The following is a 17,246-nucleotide window of genomic DNA, read 5'->3' as shown; positions in this document are numbered from 1 at the left end:
GGCTGCGAATCGGAGCAGATTCCAGCAATACTTTAATGGCTTCGAAGAGCCTGATAGGGTTCCGCTCTCTCAAATCAACACCTTTCTCGGTTGGCAAAACTACCACTGGGATTCCAACTGTTCTTTGCTTCCGATTACTCACCACCTTGAAGCCGTCGCTGTCCACTTCCGCCATATCAGCCATTTCCTCGTCAGGGTCGACGATAGTGGAGATGATGACGCACTAGACTGCTTATCGTCCCTGATGTCTGGCAGCTTCACGCCTTGCGAAGGCATAGCCGCCTCCGCCACGCTAGCTTCCTTCGGATGGCGCTGTCCCTTTAAAGGTGCAGGCGCCGGAGCAGCCGCACCCTTCCCATAGCGACAGTGCCGCTTTAAAGATGCGGCCGTCTTCCAAGGATATAAATAACTCACTTAATTATTAGCAAAACCTATGCAAAAATTACAGAGCTGAGGTGACAACAGATCGAACAGCGTCGTCTTCCTCTTCTGACTCCCACTCAGCGGCGTCCAATTGGAAATTAATGCTTTCACATTCCCAACTCGCAAGAAGTGCTTAGGTGTGCTCAGATTTTTTAAATTACTGCGATATGATTGTACCACTTTCCATCAACCTGGAAACGCAAGCGGCGAGAGTGCGCTGCGAGATGAGTGACGCACAATTGGTGGAAAAGTAAAATAGTGACCGCGATGGTGTGAACTTTGGTGGTGCAAGAAATTCATCCATGCTTTGATACGAGGCAATTTTTACTTTTTCAAACCTCTTGTCGAATATTCTTAAAGGGTCGATGTTTTGCAAGACCCAGTAGTGACGTTTCAGGGCTGGTCGGCGAGCTCTGTCATGTTAGCGAAAGAATTATTGAACGAATATGGACTTAGCTATATACACTGGCAAAAAATTGCACTGTTCTTGAGAAATCATGAGATTTTACCAACAATGAAAGTGGAATCGTAAATCATTATGTTAATAATTGGTAACTGCGTTAAAGAACGAGACAGCACAGCACTACCGAATTAGGCGATTAGTTGAGAAGTACACACAAAGACGTACAGAAACCGTCGAGCATGATTGTTATTATAGCAAGCGAATAACCGAGCGGTTCAGAAAAGGTGTTGACTTTATTAAAACAACAATGTGCTTGAAGGTGCCTACTGTTGGGAGTGAGGACAGTTACGTTAGATTAGGCGAGGTTAGAATAGCAGTCTTTGACTGACTCAACGATTTGGTAATACCGTAGGCGCGCCTCAAGCAGGCATGAAAGTTGTCCTTCGCCAGCCGACGCGGCCCGCAACTAGGTCCGATGAGATCACACGTCCTTTGCGTTGGCGGTGAGAGTTCAACCACCCTCATCTTCCGGCCACCGACGATGTCGAAAATGACCGAAATAGCCAAAGAAAGCTATTGTTTTTCAAATAGACACCGTGGACAGGATTGCTTATCGTAAGCTATGTTAATCGCGCTTTTAGTACCTGAAGCGAGCACTAACACACAACCGTAGCGGTATCTCGTAAGAATCATCCATACATTCAAAACGCTATATTGGACGCAACCTGTATGCCGAATTATTCGTTGTTCTTTTGCGATTGCCGCGGTCTTAAAAACTTGCGCACCATGTTATGACTCAGATATGCAGACTTTACACAAGGCGAGCGATTTTAGTTCTCACAGCAGCTGCCCAAATAGACCCGTTTTAGTTGAACCCCACATACGCTTTCGCTGCGCTCAGATTTGACGCACCGAGACAATGCAAGGAACGGCGTAGTTTTCGCGTTTCTTGATAAGCGCGTCTTGCCGAGACGCGAGCGACTACGCTATCAGCTCGGTTGAGAAACGGCCGAAGTTCCAGGTGGACGCGGGACGAGTTGCAACATAGTGCGCGCCGTCTTCGATGCGGCTGCTACTCCACAAGATCGGGTTGGAAAACAAAGCATATCCCCACTATTCTAATCGGTCATATATCACCGCTTCTCGTCCACCTCAGCAGAGTCCGCGGCCAGTTAAAGTGCTTGTGCTCTGCCAACGTAAGTTCTAGGCTAATTATAATATAAAAGGTGATTGGTCCGGACGGAAGCGTTACCTTCCGCTGAGTATTGATGACGTGATCTGCAAAAAATTAGCTAAGACTTTCAGGTTTCATTCTAAAACCAGCAACACAAAGACGCACGTGGACCACGTATCGGTACGGCAAGATTTGCAAACTTATGCAGTTTCGGTAGGAACATACCTTTCTTGCTCATGCGAAGGACATTTTTGCAAACGGTTAGATCGGAGCGAATGCGGCGATTCTCGTACTTTTGCCAGCGTGAGTTCTGTGCGCATGCCCATCAGCGTTTCCGCTAAGCGATTGTGCGGAAAGTGCTAGCACGTGCCAGTCTGACCGGAGCGGGCGGTAAGCGCTGTACTGTAGCACTCTTGTAAACAGCGCAGAAGTTTTGGCTGTCGGCATCTCGCATTTACCTGTGGGATAACGGTGATGCTCCTTCGCAGCTTGCGGAGGGGAACGTCGGCGATATCCACGCCATCAATGAGGACGCGACCCTCTGAGGCTTTGAGCATGCGCAGAAGTGCGAGCACCAGTGACGACTTCCCCGCTCCGGTGCGACCGACCACTCCTACCTGAAAGCGTACGCGTCAAACCACTGAAATCGAGCCAAATCTGCTTCATTTTCTAACAGAAGTATGGCTAAAAAAAGGCAGGCTAACAGGTGCATTCAGAACGCTGACAAATGCCTAGGACACATTGCAAATGCCAGTGGTAGGAAGGAATGCATCATTAGCGATAGTAATTATTTCGCAAACATTCTAAGGCATTTCACAAAGTATCGTACACTTTCGTTTCTCATAGTAAACGACGTGAAAAATAAACGTTGCAATACGTTGTGTTTGTACACTTCTGACTAACTATATAGAAAAAACCATAACGTCAGAAGCGATCTGTCGAATACTGTCTAGGATAAAGCGATCTGCATGCAAGAAGTGTAGCGACAGCCCGTATTGCTGAAGTCACGTTTATTTAAAATCTATAGTGGACATCCTGAAGTACGCAATAGAGACAGACACGTGTTTTCATCTGCCATTCTTATTTTGCGTCCACCCCCCCCCCCCTCCCTCGTCTGTGTGCCCTACAATTGTATTCCAAAAGGCCACACCAATATGCCCGCACTTCAGAGGAAGCTTTAGCTCGGGCCCAACTCCGACGCGGCCTATTCAAATACATGTAAAACGCAATAACGTTTTTCTGAGGTAACCCCTGGACCGATTTTAATAAGATTTGTTGCACTTGAGAGAGAAAGTTAAATTCCAGTGACTGTTAGAAGCGGAATTTCAATTTAGGACATGAATTTTGTTGCAAGAATTTTCAAATATGCTAAAGTTTGAAAAAAAAAATAGAAGCACGAAGTTTGCAAATTGATAGCTATGCATCAAGAAAGATATAGCGGTTCTGTAAACGGGATCCATTAGATCATTAAAGGCGGAGAAATTCGGTATGTCATTTTACACCTTACGTGAAATTCTTACGTTGTTTACAAGGGTTCTGCAAAAGCTGTATTTCCGTACTACAAATTTTTTTTGAGATTCATGTGTAACATATCAATTGTGTCCGCTTTAGATGTTCTATTAGATGCAATTAACAGAATTGTATTGTAGTTTTTCGCTGCTCAGTTACAGAGTTGTAAACTTAACAGTTTCGTGTTTTGAAAATTTTTTATTTTCGCCAATTTTTAATAAAAGCTTTATGACCTAAATAAAAAATTCAGAACCAACAGCCACCAGATTTGAAGTTTTTCTTTTAAATCCAACAAACCTCATCAAATTTGGTGCAGTGGTTGCCGAGAAAAACGAATTCTCCGTCTACATGTATTCAGGTAGGAGCAGCCGAGCTAAACCTTCCTCTTACGCCCTAGTTAAAATCCTTGTGAGACTTGCGCTGCTTCGGGAGTGCGCGATGGACAATGTCTCCGGTACTGACGTACTTTTCTAAGATTCTTGCTTGCCAAGGTCACTCGTGAGCATGATGACGACGCAGTGACGACGATGGAATGATGAAGAAGGAATGACGTCAATGGAACGACTGAAGCTGTGGGACGACGTCGTGACGACGATAACATGGTCATCCTGAAATGTTCCTTATGGCATAATGGTGGCAGTGTGACGACAACGGCTTGAGCATAAAGGGATGACGGCGACCAGTGTATGACAACGATCGCATGACGACAATTGAATGAAGATGCTGGACTGACGACAATGACACGACAGGACGTTAGGACGCGGACGGTATGACAACGGATGCATAATAGCGACTGTCGGACGACGATGTAATGGCAACGCTAGCGTGACTAGAGAAGAATAATCACTATTTAATGAAGACAACACGTTTATAAAGAATTATGAAGAAGGAACGGCGTCGATAGTGTGACAAATGCGCTATGACGTCAACGGTGTGGTGACAATGTGATTACTTTCCGAACCGATAACGGCACTAAATCACAGCGCGACGATGGCATGAGAACGGATTTGCGACGACAATCGAACGCCGACAATGGCGTGACGAAGTTATAATGATCACGACAGAACGACCACGATGGCACCACGACGAAGGAATGAGAACGTATGCATGACAACGACGGCATGGCGAGAATCAAACGACGAAGCTGGAGTGACGACGGGGAAGCGACCACTACGGCCTCACTACGGCATCATGATAGAGAATGAATGACGACGGCATGATGTCACTGGCAAGACGAAAGATGGATCACGAACATGGGATGACGAGGATGCAATTTATCACCACATTAGCATGGCGGCCAGGTGACGCTGTCGCTATAGCTCTCTAGCGAAAAACTATAGCTAAGCTAAACGACAACTAGGTTCTCTGGACCTGCGTAGAAGACGTGACGACGGCTGCATGACCAAACTCATAATGCGAAGGTTGCATGAAGATGATGATGATGATGACAAAATGTATTTATTAAAGGATGGCGCGAAGGCCTATAATGGGGAATAGGAAGAGGAGGGGGGAGGCGTATTCAGAGCCGTCCTAGGAGCTGCGCGTCCTTGGCGAAAGCCAAGAGCGAGTCCAGAATGGCCCTGTCAGAATCCATCGATCCAGTTGCCGGTCTAATCCACTCCTCGTAGGACGACACTCGCACCGCCCTCAGGTGGTGGTCCCACTGTTGAGCGTGTCGCTGGCACTCCCAAAACAGAAGGGCTGCGGATGGCCGCGTAGCCATGTCGCAGTCAGGGCACCTGTGTGGCGTATGGAGCGCTTCTTGGTCCGCGGAGGCTGTGGGATGGCCGGGTTCCTGCGATGGAAGGGAGTTGGGAGACGGAGATGGAGGGCGTCTTTCCCGGCGTGGCCGGTACTGTCGCCACCGTTCCAGCACATCCGGTGTGAGGACGAAGCCGGAACGGAGCCTATGCAACAGCACCTGGGAAGACCCGCTGGAAGTGGGTCTGGGTCTGAAGGCACACTCGCACGGAGTTCCCTCTTGCGTCGGTTGGCTGCTGCTCTCAGAGCTCTGTCGGGGTCATACGGGGCTCCATTTGTCCTGTTGCCTGTGCTGGTTGTGAGGGCTACTGAAGGATCCCGGGAGACGACGCGGTTGGAAAGAAGGGCGCGCGCCGCCTCGTGGGCTCTCTCATTTCCCTCGATGCCCTGGTGACCAGGGATCCAATGAAGTGTTGCAGTGACCCCGTGGGCTTCCGCGCGCCTGAAGGCCTGCTTGACGAGGAGTACTTCCGATGATGATGTGTGGCGCGACTTGCAGGCATGCAGCGCATACTGAGAGTCGGTGTATATATCGATGTGTTTTGCTTGCGTGGTGCTTGAAACTCTATCTAATGCCCAGACTATTGCGCGGAGTTCAAGTTCCGTTGGGTCGTCAGCATCAGCAGTTGTAAAGGTAGAATGTGTCTCACAAGAACCCACTACGTGGTAGGCGACTTCTCCCTCGTTGGTGCGTGGGTCGAAAGCTGCGTCAGTGTACACTTGTTCATGGCTTGGCGGTGCGTCTGCCAATGTCTGCACATGACGCGCAGCGAATGCTGCCCGGCGGTGCGCATGTTGGGCACCCATGTTTCGGGGCGTTGGTGTAGTGTCGACGACAGCAATGTCATCCCACGGTGAGATGTCGGATGGCAGTTGTGGCAAAGTTGATATATCCTTTCCCATGTAGGCCAGTAGAGTCCTGCCTTGTCTGGTGTGCTTCAGGCGTTCCTCGTGTCCTGCCTTCGATGCTTCGATGGTTGCACGGAGGGTAGGCAACTTCGCATAGTGATGTAGCTCCTCGACACGTGCGTGTTTCGGGAGCCCTGTGATAACACGGAGAGCTGATCTGTGGAGTACCTCTAGCTGTGTCCAGTGCCGAGCAAGCAGGTCATAACAGCGCGCTCCGTATATCGCTCGGGATGTCAGCAAAGCACTAACAAGCTTTCGGCATACGTCGGTACCAGCACCGCCCATGCGGAAACAGATTCGTTTATGAGGTGCAGAGTGTTGTGCCATGTCCGACGAAGGTCTGCGAGCCACGCATCCGCTGTGCCTGTGCGGTCAATAGGTATCCCGAGAACGCGCACTGATTTTTCTGCTCGCTGCAGCGTTTTGCCTGCGAGAGTGAGCGTGAGGGCTGCTTCGTCCTGCGTTGAACCTCGGATCACCACATAGGTTGTCTTCTCTGGAGATGGCCGCATGCCAGTTTGTGGCAGGTAGTCGTCAATAACGTCAAGTGCCGCCTGCAGGGTCTCCTGCTGCTCATCAATTGGTCGTGATGCAGTCCATAACGTGATGTCATCTGCGTAAATTGTGAAGCCCAGTTCGGAAATAGCCTCCAGTCGCTCAGCCAGGCCTATCATAGTCAAATTAAAGAGGAGGGGTGATAGTACGGAGCCTTGTGGGACTCCCACTATGTTTGGGTAAACCTTCCCGACGTCTCCGTCGACCCGTATGGAAAAAGTGCGATCTTGAAGGAAGGAACGCACAAAGTTGAGGGGGCGGCCCGTGATTCCGTGCCTCTCAGCTGCCTCGATGATTGCCTCATGCGTCACAGTGTCAAAAGCTTTACGGAGGTCCACCGCCACCAGGACGCTCGGGTGTCGCTTTGCGCGACCGACTGTCTTTCGACGCAGTACACCTTCCCTCACAAGTAGGAGGCTGTCATGAGTGCCAAGGTTTGGTCTAAACCCTGTCTGGGCTGGATGAAAGCGACCCTCTGTTTCTAGAAAGTGAGATATGCGTGTCAAGGCCATTCGCTCCGCCAGCTTACACGTAGTGAGTGTGAGAGATACAGGGCGCATGTTCGACAGTACATCTGGCTGTTTGTTTGGTTTCGGTATGGGTGTGACTATCGAATGCTTCCATCCTGCTGGGATTTCACCGTTGATCCACACTTCGTTAATCTCCTCGAGAAGTTGCTTTTTTGCGTATTCTTCCAGATTCCTCAGAGCCGCCCACGTCACGCCATCATAGCCTGGAGCGCTGCGCGCGTTGATGGAAGAAAGTGCCTGTTCGAGCTCGCAGAGTGAGAATGGAGCCTGGATGCCCTCATTGGTCACTGGCGGCGTTTTCCGGTAAATGTCGACGTTCGGGGGCGTCGCCGGTTGGGGAAAAAACGTGTTGGTGGCATCATCTTGGAGTTGGCTGACTGACTGGCTAGTTTTGAGCAAGACGTTTGAAATAGCGCTGCGTGTTTTACGCTGACCTGTCATAGCCTTGAACGTGTGCCACACCTTGTGGAGGCCAGTTCTTTCGTTGAATGAGGAGCAGTGCTAGCTCCAACGTTCCCGATACAGGCGCTTGACGTATCTTCTAGCGATGGCAGTGCGACGTCGAAGTCGCACGCGGTCGCGATGTCGTCGGCCATTGGCTTCGTACGTCAACTGTGCGCGCTTGCGCGCATCCCAAAGGTTTAGCATATGTATGTCCGGCGCCGGAGCATCAGCTCTCACCTCAGTCTCAGTAGTGGCCTTGCGCAGGGCGCGTGACGCCCGCTCCTGTACGGATGAAGTCTTGGGTTGCTCCGCAAATGCTCTCCTGTAGGCATCCCATCTGATCGTGCGCACAGTGCGCCCGGCCGCACGCTTTCGTCCCACGTTCAAAGTAATCCACAGTGGATAGTGGTCGCTGCCCCAGGCGTCCGTATCGCATCGCCAGTCTTTCACGTAAGCTGCTGTGGATAACGTCAGGTCTGGGGTCGTGTTACGTTGTCCACTATGCAGGGCGGCGCGGGTGGGGTAGTCGGTGTCATTTGCGAGCACTAAGTCAGTTGACTCCGTGGCATCTGCGAGCGCCATTCCGCGGGGCGAGTGATAGTCATAGCCCTACTGCGGATGCTTGGCGTTGAAATCGCCGCCTATCAGGAAGTCGTCATTTGGGTAACGTCTCCGCAAAGCGTGAATCCACGTGAATGAACGGCGTGTACGGGAGCTAACTTCAGGGCGCATGTATACCGATACCAGCACTGCATTTCGCTTTGCAATCTTGCAACGGACAGCCACCACCTCCTGCACGGCAGTCGAGTACTGAGAAGTGTCAATCTGCGTTTGCGGAATGTCTGTGCGGACAAAGACAGCCGCTTGTCCCCGTATTACAAATTCTTCGGCTGCACTGGCGATACCATTGTGCTGCGGGTTTCGGTGTAGTTTCCTGTTTCTATGCTCTATTGACGGTTGGTAACAACCATTGAACTGTCGTAGTGTCCGATCTGTGCCATTAGTTTCTTGAAGTAAAAGCGCAAGGGGGCGTCCGACACAGTCAAACAAGAGGTTCAGTTCTGTCGCACAAGTGCCGAGCCCTCGGCAGTTCCACTGTAAAACGTGTGGAGTGGGACTGTCGAGGGCTGTACGCGAAGCCGGGTGGCTATTGACGCGAGGCGAAGAGCTGTTGGAGCAAGCCATATTGTCGTTGGAAGTGCTTCTCCTGCGCTTGGAGGAGAGGGTGCAAAAGTTGTTCTACCAGCAGAGCCAGGTCTGTCTGCTGTGTGGTAGTAGAGGTTGTTTCTTGCGTTTTAGTGAGCTCCTGCGGATTGCATGGCTGCTGCTGTCGCTTGGCACGAACACTTTTGAACAGTGCTGCATGCCTTTTTTCGTTCTCTTCTAGTTTCCGCCGCAGTTCGACGTTCTGTCGTGCGAGTTCCGCAATCTCAGCTTCTACACTGTCTTTCCATGTATCAACCAGCTGCGATGGTGAAGGCAGCATAGGTGTGGTATAAGGTAAAGAGTTCGCCGGTTTGTCTCCGCTTGGTTGAGTTCGCTTGAGCGCTGCTGCGTAGTTGATGTTGCAGCCGTTTCCTCCCGTTGTTGGTTGTACGCAGTTCTTTGAAACAATCTCGTTCACTGCTTCCTTTATGGTACGTGGCTGCGGTGAGATGTTTTCACTTTCAAGTAGCTGCTGCGTCAATTTGACGTCATGGCACGGGACAGTTCTAGTGCGGCTTCTCGATCGGTGTGCGCCGTGCCTTCTACGACGAGAGCGGGGCCTTGAGCGGAGTTTCTTAGCAATTTTCGCGTCGGACTTCAGTTTAGCTGGACACTTCGGGTCAGTCGCCGTGTGACCTTCTTCTTCACAGTTGCGGCATCTGGGCGTCGTCTCTTTGCATTCATTGCCAGTAGTACTACCTTCGTGTGTCTTGCCGCATGTAGGACATACCGCTTCGTGCGGGCAGACATCCTTCTTGTGACCAAAGCGATGACAACGATTACACACGATGCTTTTAGGTTCGTAAATTGAAACTCGGGTGATGCGGCCGTAATACACGACTCTGTTAGGAGGGTGGCGTCCCTCAAAAGTCAGCAGACATGCCCCACGCTTTCCCATTGGGCGCGCGTCAAGGATACGTCGGTGCTCACAGGTCAAGGCTGCCCGGAGTTCAGCCTTTGTTTCATTGCAGTCAACGTTGTATATAACACCTCGACACATGTCTCGTCCGGGTGCCTGATACACTTGTACTGGTGTCTGTCCGTGGTTCACGTTTAGGTGTGAAAGTTTGAGAAGCCCGTCTGCTTGCCTCTTGTCGTGAACGAGCAATCTTATGGTGTTAGATGCTGGTTGCAACGTGTACGTCAAAGGCTTGGTGTTGACGGCAGCGGGTGTGGCCATCACGAGGGTGTGGCCATCACGAAGTTGCGGTGGAGGTCCTTGCCTGGTACAGTCGTGAGCGCCACGTTTACCCGTGGTTTCACGACTAGCACAAAAGTTTCTGGCGGTGTTTCCTTCTCGGGCCGCGTTTGGTTGTGCTTACGGCGTTGCACTTTCCACACTACTTCGTCACCGTAATCTTCAAACGCGTCCTGGGAGAGGGCTCCGGCGTCTCGAATTGTCTCTAGCTTCTCAGTTGAGTTTGCGTAAGAAAACAGTTCTTGAGACGCGTGCAATGCAGTCTCTGCTTGACGTGGCGTTGTCACATCAGACTGTAGGCTTGAGGATGTCGGTGGTGCTTGTGTTTGCATGTCGTCTTCGTCACTGGAAGGGGCGGACGCGTCTTCGTAGGTCGATGACGTGAAAGAGTCGTGCCGAGTTCGTTTCGATACTTGGGTCAATGGGTCGGTGTACAAGTCTAGATAGGTACGGAGTCTCAAAACGCGGAAGTAGGCAAATATTCTAATCGCATTAAAATTAACGTGTAACACTAGCACAAAGGGACATAAAACACCTAGGTAATATCGCTAAACAACGTGAATGTCTGTAGTAACGTGAAATGTACTCCTAACAGTGTTTCTTGAAAATGCTTCAAAAATTTGATTTGGATACTTGTAATGAGTATATTGTGTTTTAAAGATTTGAACTAGCATTGCATTCAAAAACGCTGCATGGATCAAGGTTAAGGACAATGAGTAAGTGAAGTAGTAGCTTGCGATAGAAGGAAGCGGAATTTTCGGAAAACTGCCGTGTCCAGCAGGGGAGTACTAAAATCAGTTGAGTTACCGCACTCGTAAAAAGAAGGAATTATATTGAATATTTCGAGGGTAAATTTCTCCCCTAGAACATACCACCAGAACGTACCAGCGTAGGAGTAATTTCTGCAAAACAATCACCTGATGAAAATTGCTCTTTCGTGTTGAGGACAGATAAGAATGGAGTGGTTTAAATGCGACGAAAATAAAGCTTAATATAACTGGACTTTATTTTAAAGGGTATTAACATTCGGTGAGCAGACAGTATGTCCGCAGAGACAGGTGCACACAAATACATTATGATAATTTGATAGGCAAACTGGTGGCATTAAGAAGCTTCGGAAAATGTTAAAGTCGGGCTCTTTTTAACTTCATTTCTCTGAGCACGTGTGTTTTTCTTTTGACAAGTTCATTACGTTCACGCACCAAGTCGTTTTTGTCATAGCCTGAAATGCAACGCTGTTAAGCATCGGCATATACACAAGCAAGCAGCTTGCTTGCTATTTAAAAGGTCATTTACGCAGAAGCTAAAAAACAGTGGCCATAATGCGCTTCATTGGGACAGTCAGCTAACAATAGGTAGGAAGGATTATTGGAGTTCGTGTTTTCGTACACACTGTTTCCAATAATTAAATAGCACACCTAAAAGCTCCGCCACGTAGTCCCCATGGCGACAGCTTGTTTGCGAAAATGCTGTTGTTAAGACAGTCAAAAGCCTTGCTAATGTCTGTAAACAGACCCATAGAAAAAGTACTCTGCGTCTTCGTTCCGCGTCATGTACGTCGTATGCGGTCAGCAATGCTAGTTCTCTGTGGAGCATACCAAACAGGCATGATGACAATTCCTAAACCCTCTTGAAGATAGCCCAAGGATTTGTAGGCGTTTTAAGTTAGCTGCTGTGTGCTTGTCACTACATTTATAAATAAGAAAGATTATGACTATTTTTGCTGTACGTAGAAACGTTCCTCATTAACACCCATAAAGCCCAAATACCATTTAACATCAAGAAAAAAAAAATGTTTGCCTTTAATGCTGGCCACAGTGCGCAAATTCATGCTAACCTAATAACATATATTTCACATAAAATAATTATTGTAGTAAATAATTAATAAATAATTGGTTTTCTCAACTCATAGCGTGAAACTCTTCTACAGCGTATGAAAATGCTGCTATGGGGTTTGGTTTCCGTTTCCCAAGTTTAAACCAGAATTTTACGGCATTGAAGTGAGCGTATGAATAATGAGGGGTTCTGCATCGTGTCGAGGTACCTGAAACACCTGTATATACGGTATAAGTGATGTTATAATTATTTTCCGCGCTTTGCCTTTCATTGCCTCATTTAAAACTCGTGAACTTGAAATTTCTATTAGAAATGATTTTAGGCCCAAAAGCTAAGACGCGCGAATGGTATAAAAGACACGGACAGGCGAACAGGTGTCTTGTATATTGTTGTCCACGTCTTATTTTTGGCGCCTAAAACCGTTTCTAAAAGCCATGTACCGACTTGCCCGGCAGCCGACGTTAGTCCCCATTTATAAGTGGTATTTAAAGATATGCTGGTAACAAAATCTCCAAACTGTATCTCACTGTTGCTATCCCGATACTGCTTACATGTGTCACATGTTGAAAGGATTAAAAAGATCGCCACTGGAACGCTTCCATGTCTTTCATTTCGTTAAGTCGCTCGTTTAGTGCGGCCCATAATGCATGTAAAATGATACTAATGCTGAGTTGTATTGTGCAAATAGTGTTAAATGTTATCAGTATCTTGAGGTTCCATCAAATATGGTGGACATCTTGTTCGAATTATGACACAATTTTTTGGCACCCTCCAGTGCAGTTGTGCTGGTTGTGCGGAGTTTACGTGCACTATGCATTTATTGCGTCGTTTTCATATATATTACGCGAATGTGCCAGAATTGCTGCTGGTTAAAAAAAAACGCGACATTTTTGCTAGTCTGATAATACTTAGCATTTCTATACTAATCGCCTGTTATCAAAATACAGATCCAAGTTCTTGCGTGTATAGAGGTGCACAAGTGCTTCATACTTTTGCTCAATTGTTGTTGCCCGAAATTTCTATGAAAGAGTGGTTGGATGTTACGCGTCCGTGAGCAGAGTTAGTGCTACTAAAGTGACGCGCATTCGTGCTGCAAGACCGGTAAACATACCTTTTCCTTGTGTTTAACGAGAAATGTGATGCCTCTGAGCACGTCGGGCTGAACACCTGGCTTGTACGATGCAGTAAAGTTCTGGAATTCGATTTTTCCTTCCTTGGGCCAGTTGCACAGGGTCTGCTCTGTCTTCTGGGTGGCCGGAGCGTCACTCTGCGCGGGAAACACCCTGAGCTGAGACAAACGTTCACTCCAATTATTGGCATAGTGGCTTCCCAACCATATGTTGGTTTAGAAAACATGACTCCTGCACAAATATTTATCGCTCACTCTGCACTCGGTCCTCTAGGGTAGAGAACAATCTTTCTTATTTTGTTTCGAGAAATCAACTTTCAGTTACATTTCCCATTAGAAATAAAAAAAAGCATTCGTGGGTGTTCATGTTGTTACGTAGGAAGACACCGACGAAAAGCTATTTACAAGTATATTTACAAGGCAATACGCTGCGCTTGGCCAAGAGGCAACAGCCCGCGCTAGCTTCTAATCGTCGTCGTCGTCTTCACACTGCTCGCCTTTCGTGATCGCACATACTGTGCCGTAGCACTACCCCCGGCGGCAAAAGCGCCGTCCCGAAGCGACTAAAGATCGGACTCGGAAGCAGTGTAGTAGGCCTTGAGCCTACTGACGTGTACGACATCACTAGATGCCAGAGGAGTGGACGAGGTTGAACCCACAGGAGCAATTTCGTAAGTCACAGGCGTCACCTGGCGCAGCACGCGGTAGGGCCCTGTGTATCGCGAAAGGAGCTTCTCTGAAAGTCGGACGTGACGAGTGGGCGACCACAGGAGCACGAGCGCACCAGGCGAAAACTGTAGGTCACGATGGCGGGCGTTGTACTGGCACTGCTGAGTGGTTTGTGAGGCCGTCAGTCGAGCACGGGCAAGCTGGCGTGCATGGTCGGCGAGGGCGATGGCGTCGCGCGCATACTCGCTTGTTGAGACCGAAGCAGGAGGAAGTACCGTGTCTAAGGGCAAGGTAGGTTCGCGACCGTACAGTAGATAAAAGGGAGAAAATCCAGCGGTGTCGTGCCTGGAAGAATTGTACGCAAATGTTACGTAAGGACGGGCAATGTCCCAGTCGTGGTGGTCCTTGGAAACGTACTTGGCCAGCATATCGGTAAGAGTACGGTTTTAGCGCTCTGTCAGGCCATTGGTTTGAGGATGGTATGAGGTAGTCAGTTTGTGTTGAATGGAGCAGGAACGCACAATGTCAGCGATAACTTTCGAGAGAAAGTTTCGACCACGGTCAGTAAGGAGCTGTCGCGGGGCGCCATGAAGCAAGATAATGTCACGCAAGAGAAAGTCCGCGACGTCAGTGGCGCAACTGGTAGGGAGAGCCCGAGTGATAGCGTATCGGGTGGCGTAATCAGTCGCGACGGCTACCCATTTGTTCCCAGAGGATGACGTGGGAAAGGGACCGAGCAGGTCTAATCCAACACGAAAGAACGGTTCCACAGGGATGGTGATCGGCTGGAGATGACCGGCAGGTAGCACCTGAGGTGTTTTCCGACGCTGGCAGGGATCACAGGCAGCAACATAGCGTCGAACGGAGCGAGCGAGACCAGGCCAATAGAAGCGGCGGCGGACGCGGTCGTACGTGCGGGTTACCCCAAGATGTCCTGCAGTGGGTGCGTCATGCATCTCAAAGAGCACAGTCTGTCGTAGTTGTTTTGGCACGACAAGAAGAAGGTCAGAGCCGTCAGGGAGGAAGTTCCTTCGATACAGAATGCCGCCCTGGAGGACATATCGGCGAACGGATGCGTCGGTAGGTGTAGAACGCAGACGCTCGATAAGTGCTCGCAGCGATAGGTCTCGGTACTGCTCATCGGCGATGTTAGCGAAGGGAGACACAGAGAAAATGCCGTTGGCGCTACTACTGTCGGCGTCGTCAGGCTCGTCGACCGGGTAGCGAGACAGGCAGTCAGCGTCCTTGTGTAGTCGGCCAGATTTATAGGTGACAGTATACGAATATTCTTGGAGGCGTAAGGCCCAGGGACCAAGTCTGCCTGTAGGATCTTTCAGTGAGCATAACCAGCAAAGCGCGTGATGGTCTGTGACAACGGAAAAGGATCGGCCATATAAGTATGGGCGGAATTTCACAACCGCCCAAACTAGGGCCAGACACTCACGCTCAGTGATGGAATAGTTGCGCTCCGCGGGTGAGAGGAGCCTGCTGGCGTAAGCGATAACCCGGTCGTGGCCACGCTGACGTTGTGCCAGTACCGCGCCAATTCCGTGACCGCTGGCATCAGTACGGACTTCGGTAGGCGCAGAAGGATCGAAATGGGCCAGAACGGGAGGCGTTGAGAGAATGTCGATTAGACGTGAGAATGCAGAGGCGTCGTTATCGCCCCACTGGAAAGGGGCGTCTTTTCTCAAAAGCTCGGTTAGTGGTCGTGCTATGGCAGCGAAATTTCTCACGAAATGGCGGAAGTACGAACAAAGGCCGATGAAGCTGCGCACATCCTTGACACACTTCGGAACAGGGAAGTGCGCAACAGCATGGATCTTGCCTGGGTCCGGTTGCAATCCGTTCGCGTCAACGAGATATCCAAGGACGGTAATCTGCGACGGCCGAATTGGCACTTGGATGCGTTGAGTTGCAGACCGGCTCGACGAAAAACGTCCAGGACTGCTGAGAGGCGCTCGAGGTGCGTAGCGAACGTTGGGGAGAATACGATAACGTCGTCCAGGTAGCACAGGCACGTGGACCATTTGAATCCGTGAAGAAGGGAGTCCATCATGCGTTCAAAAGTGGCAGGGGCGTTACATAGACCGAACGGCATCACTTTGAATTGATAAAGACCGTCGGGTGTGACAAAAGCAGTCTTCTCGCGGTCGAGATCGTCCACGGCAATCTGCCAGTAGCCGGAGCGAAGGTCAATAGAGGAGAAATAGCGAGCACCGTGGAGGCAGTCAAGGGCGTCATCAATCCGGGGTAGGGGATACACGTCCTTTTTGGTAACCCTATTAAGGTGCCGATAATCCACGCAAAAGCGCCATGAGCCATCCTTCTTTTTGACCAGTACTACAGGTGACGCCCATGGACTATGTGATGGTTCAATAATGTTCTTGGCAAGCATTTTGCGAACTTCTGCGTGAATAACTTGACGCTCAGCTGATGACACTCGATACGGGCGGCGATGAATAGGAGGGGCATCGCCGGTATTAATGCGATCTTTGACAGCTGTAGTTTGGGCCAAAGGACGATCGTTAAAGTCAAAAATATCGTGGTAGGAAAACAGAACGCGGTAGAGTTCACGAGCGTGCTCGGACGCAAGTCGGGGGCAATCATTTTCTGGAAGTCAGCGATGGTACAATTTGCCGACTGCGATGGTAGAGGAGTATCGGATGAAGTGTCGTCAACTGCAATGGATGCTACTGAGTGATCCTCGAATGAGCAAAGGTGGGCCAGAGACATCCCACGTGGCAGCACTTGTGTCGTCAAGCCAAAGTTGACCACTGGCAGGCAGACGCAATTCGCCGTAATAGATAAAACTGTATGAGGTACTGTGATCCCGTGTGTAAGGAGGACGTCTTGCATAGGAGCCGCGATGTAGTGACCGTCGGGGACTGGTGGGGATGACACTAGGTCAACGTAGGTCAGTGCCGAAGGTGGCAAGCGAACGAAGTCGGCGGAACTGAGGCGACTGGGGTGTGGTTCAGCAGGATCGAGAACAGGCAGGTCAAGGCGGAGAGTACTGGCGGAACAATCGATGAGAGCAGAATGTGCGGAGAGGAAGTCTAAGCCGAGGATGATGTCGTGGGGACAGTGGGCGATGACTGTGAATAGCACGATTGTTGAGCGATCGGCGAAGGAGACGCGGGCGGTACACATACCAATAACGGGGGCTGTTCCGCCATCGGCGACACGGACAACAGGCGTCGTGGCGGGCGTGATAATTTTCTTGAGCCGGTTACGAAGGTCAGCGCTCATTACGGACAAATGCGCCCCAGTGCCTATGAGTGCAGACACAGAAACACCGTCGACTTGCACGTCAAGAAGGTTCAGATGAGTGGGCAAGGTCAGTAGAGGATTTGGCGGCGTAGGGAGCAATGCAGCGTCACCTCGAGGCGCTGCATCGTCTAGTTTTCCGGCTGGGAGCAGCGTCCGAAGGGAGTTGGCGAATAGGAGCGACGGGGCTGGGGAGAGCGAGATTGTCGTCGTTGGGGCGAAGGCGAACG

General features: G+C 49.9%; 1 protein-coding gene across 1 annotated transcript in view; it reads right to left on the bottom strand.

Moving 5' to 3' along the window:
- The window catches only part of LOC142592664 (ATP-binding cassette sub-family C member 2-like), an 87,880-nt gene that overhangs the window by 22,258 nt on the left and 48,376 nt on the right, over window positions 1-17,246 (bottom strand). Inside the window, exons 8-9 of the mRNA XM_075704230.1 lie at window positions 13,060-13,215; window positions 2,459-2,617 (exon numbers count right to left, since the gene is read on the bottom strand). Coding sequence (XP_075560345.1) covers window positions 2,459-2,617; window positions 13,060-13,215 — 315 coding nt within the window. The remainder of the gene's footprint in view (window positions 1-2,458; window positions 2,618-13,059; window positions 13,216-17,246) is intronic.

The sequence above is a fragment of the Dermacentor variabilis genome, chromosome 9 (genome assembly GCF_050947875.1).
Source record: "Dermacentor variabilis isolate Ectoservices chromosome 9, ASM5094787v1, whole genome shotgun sequence".
Taxonomy (NCBI): domain Eukaryota; kingdom Metazoa; phylum Arthropoda; class Arachnida; order Ixodida; family Ixodidae; genus Dermacentor; species Dermacentor variabilis.
This window is presented reverse-complemented; position numbering and strand designations above follow the sequence as displayed.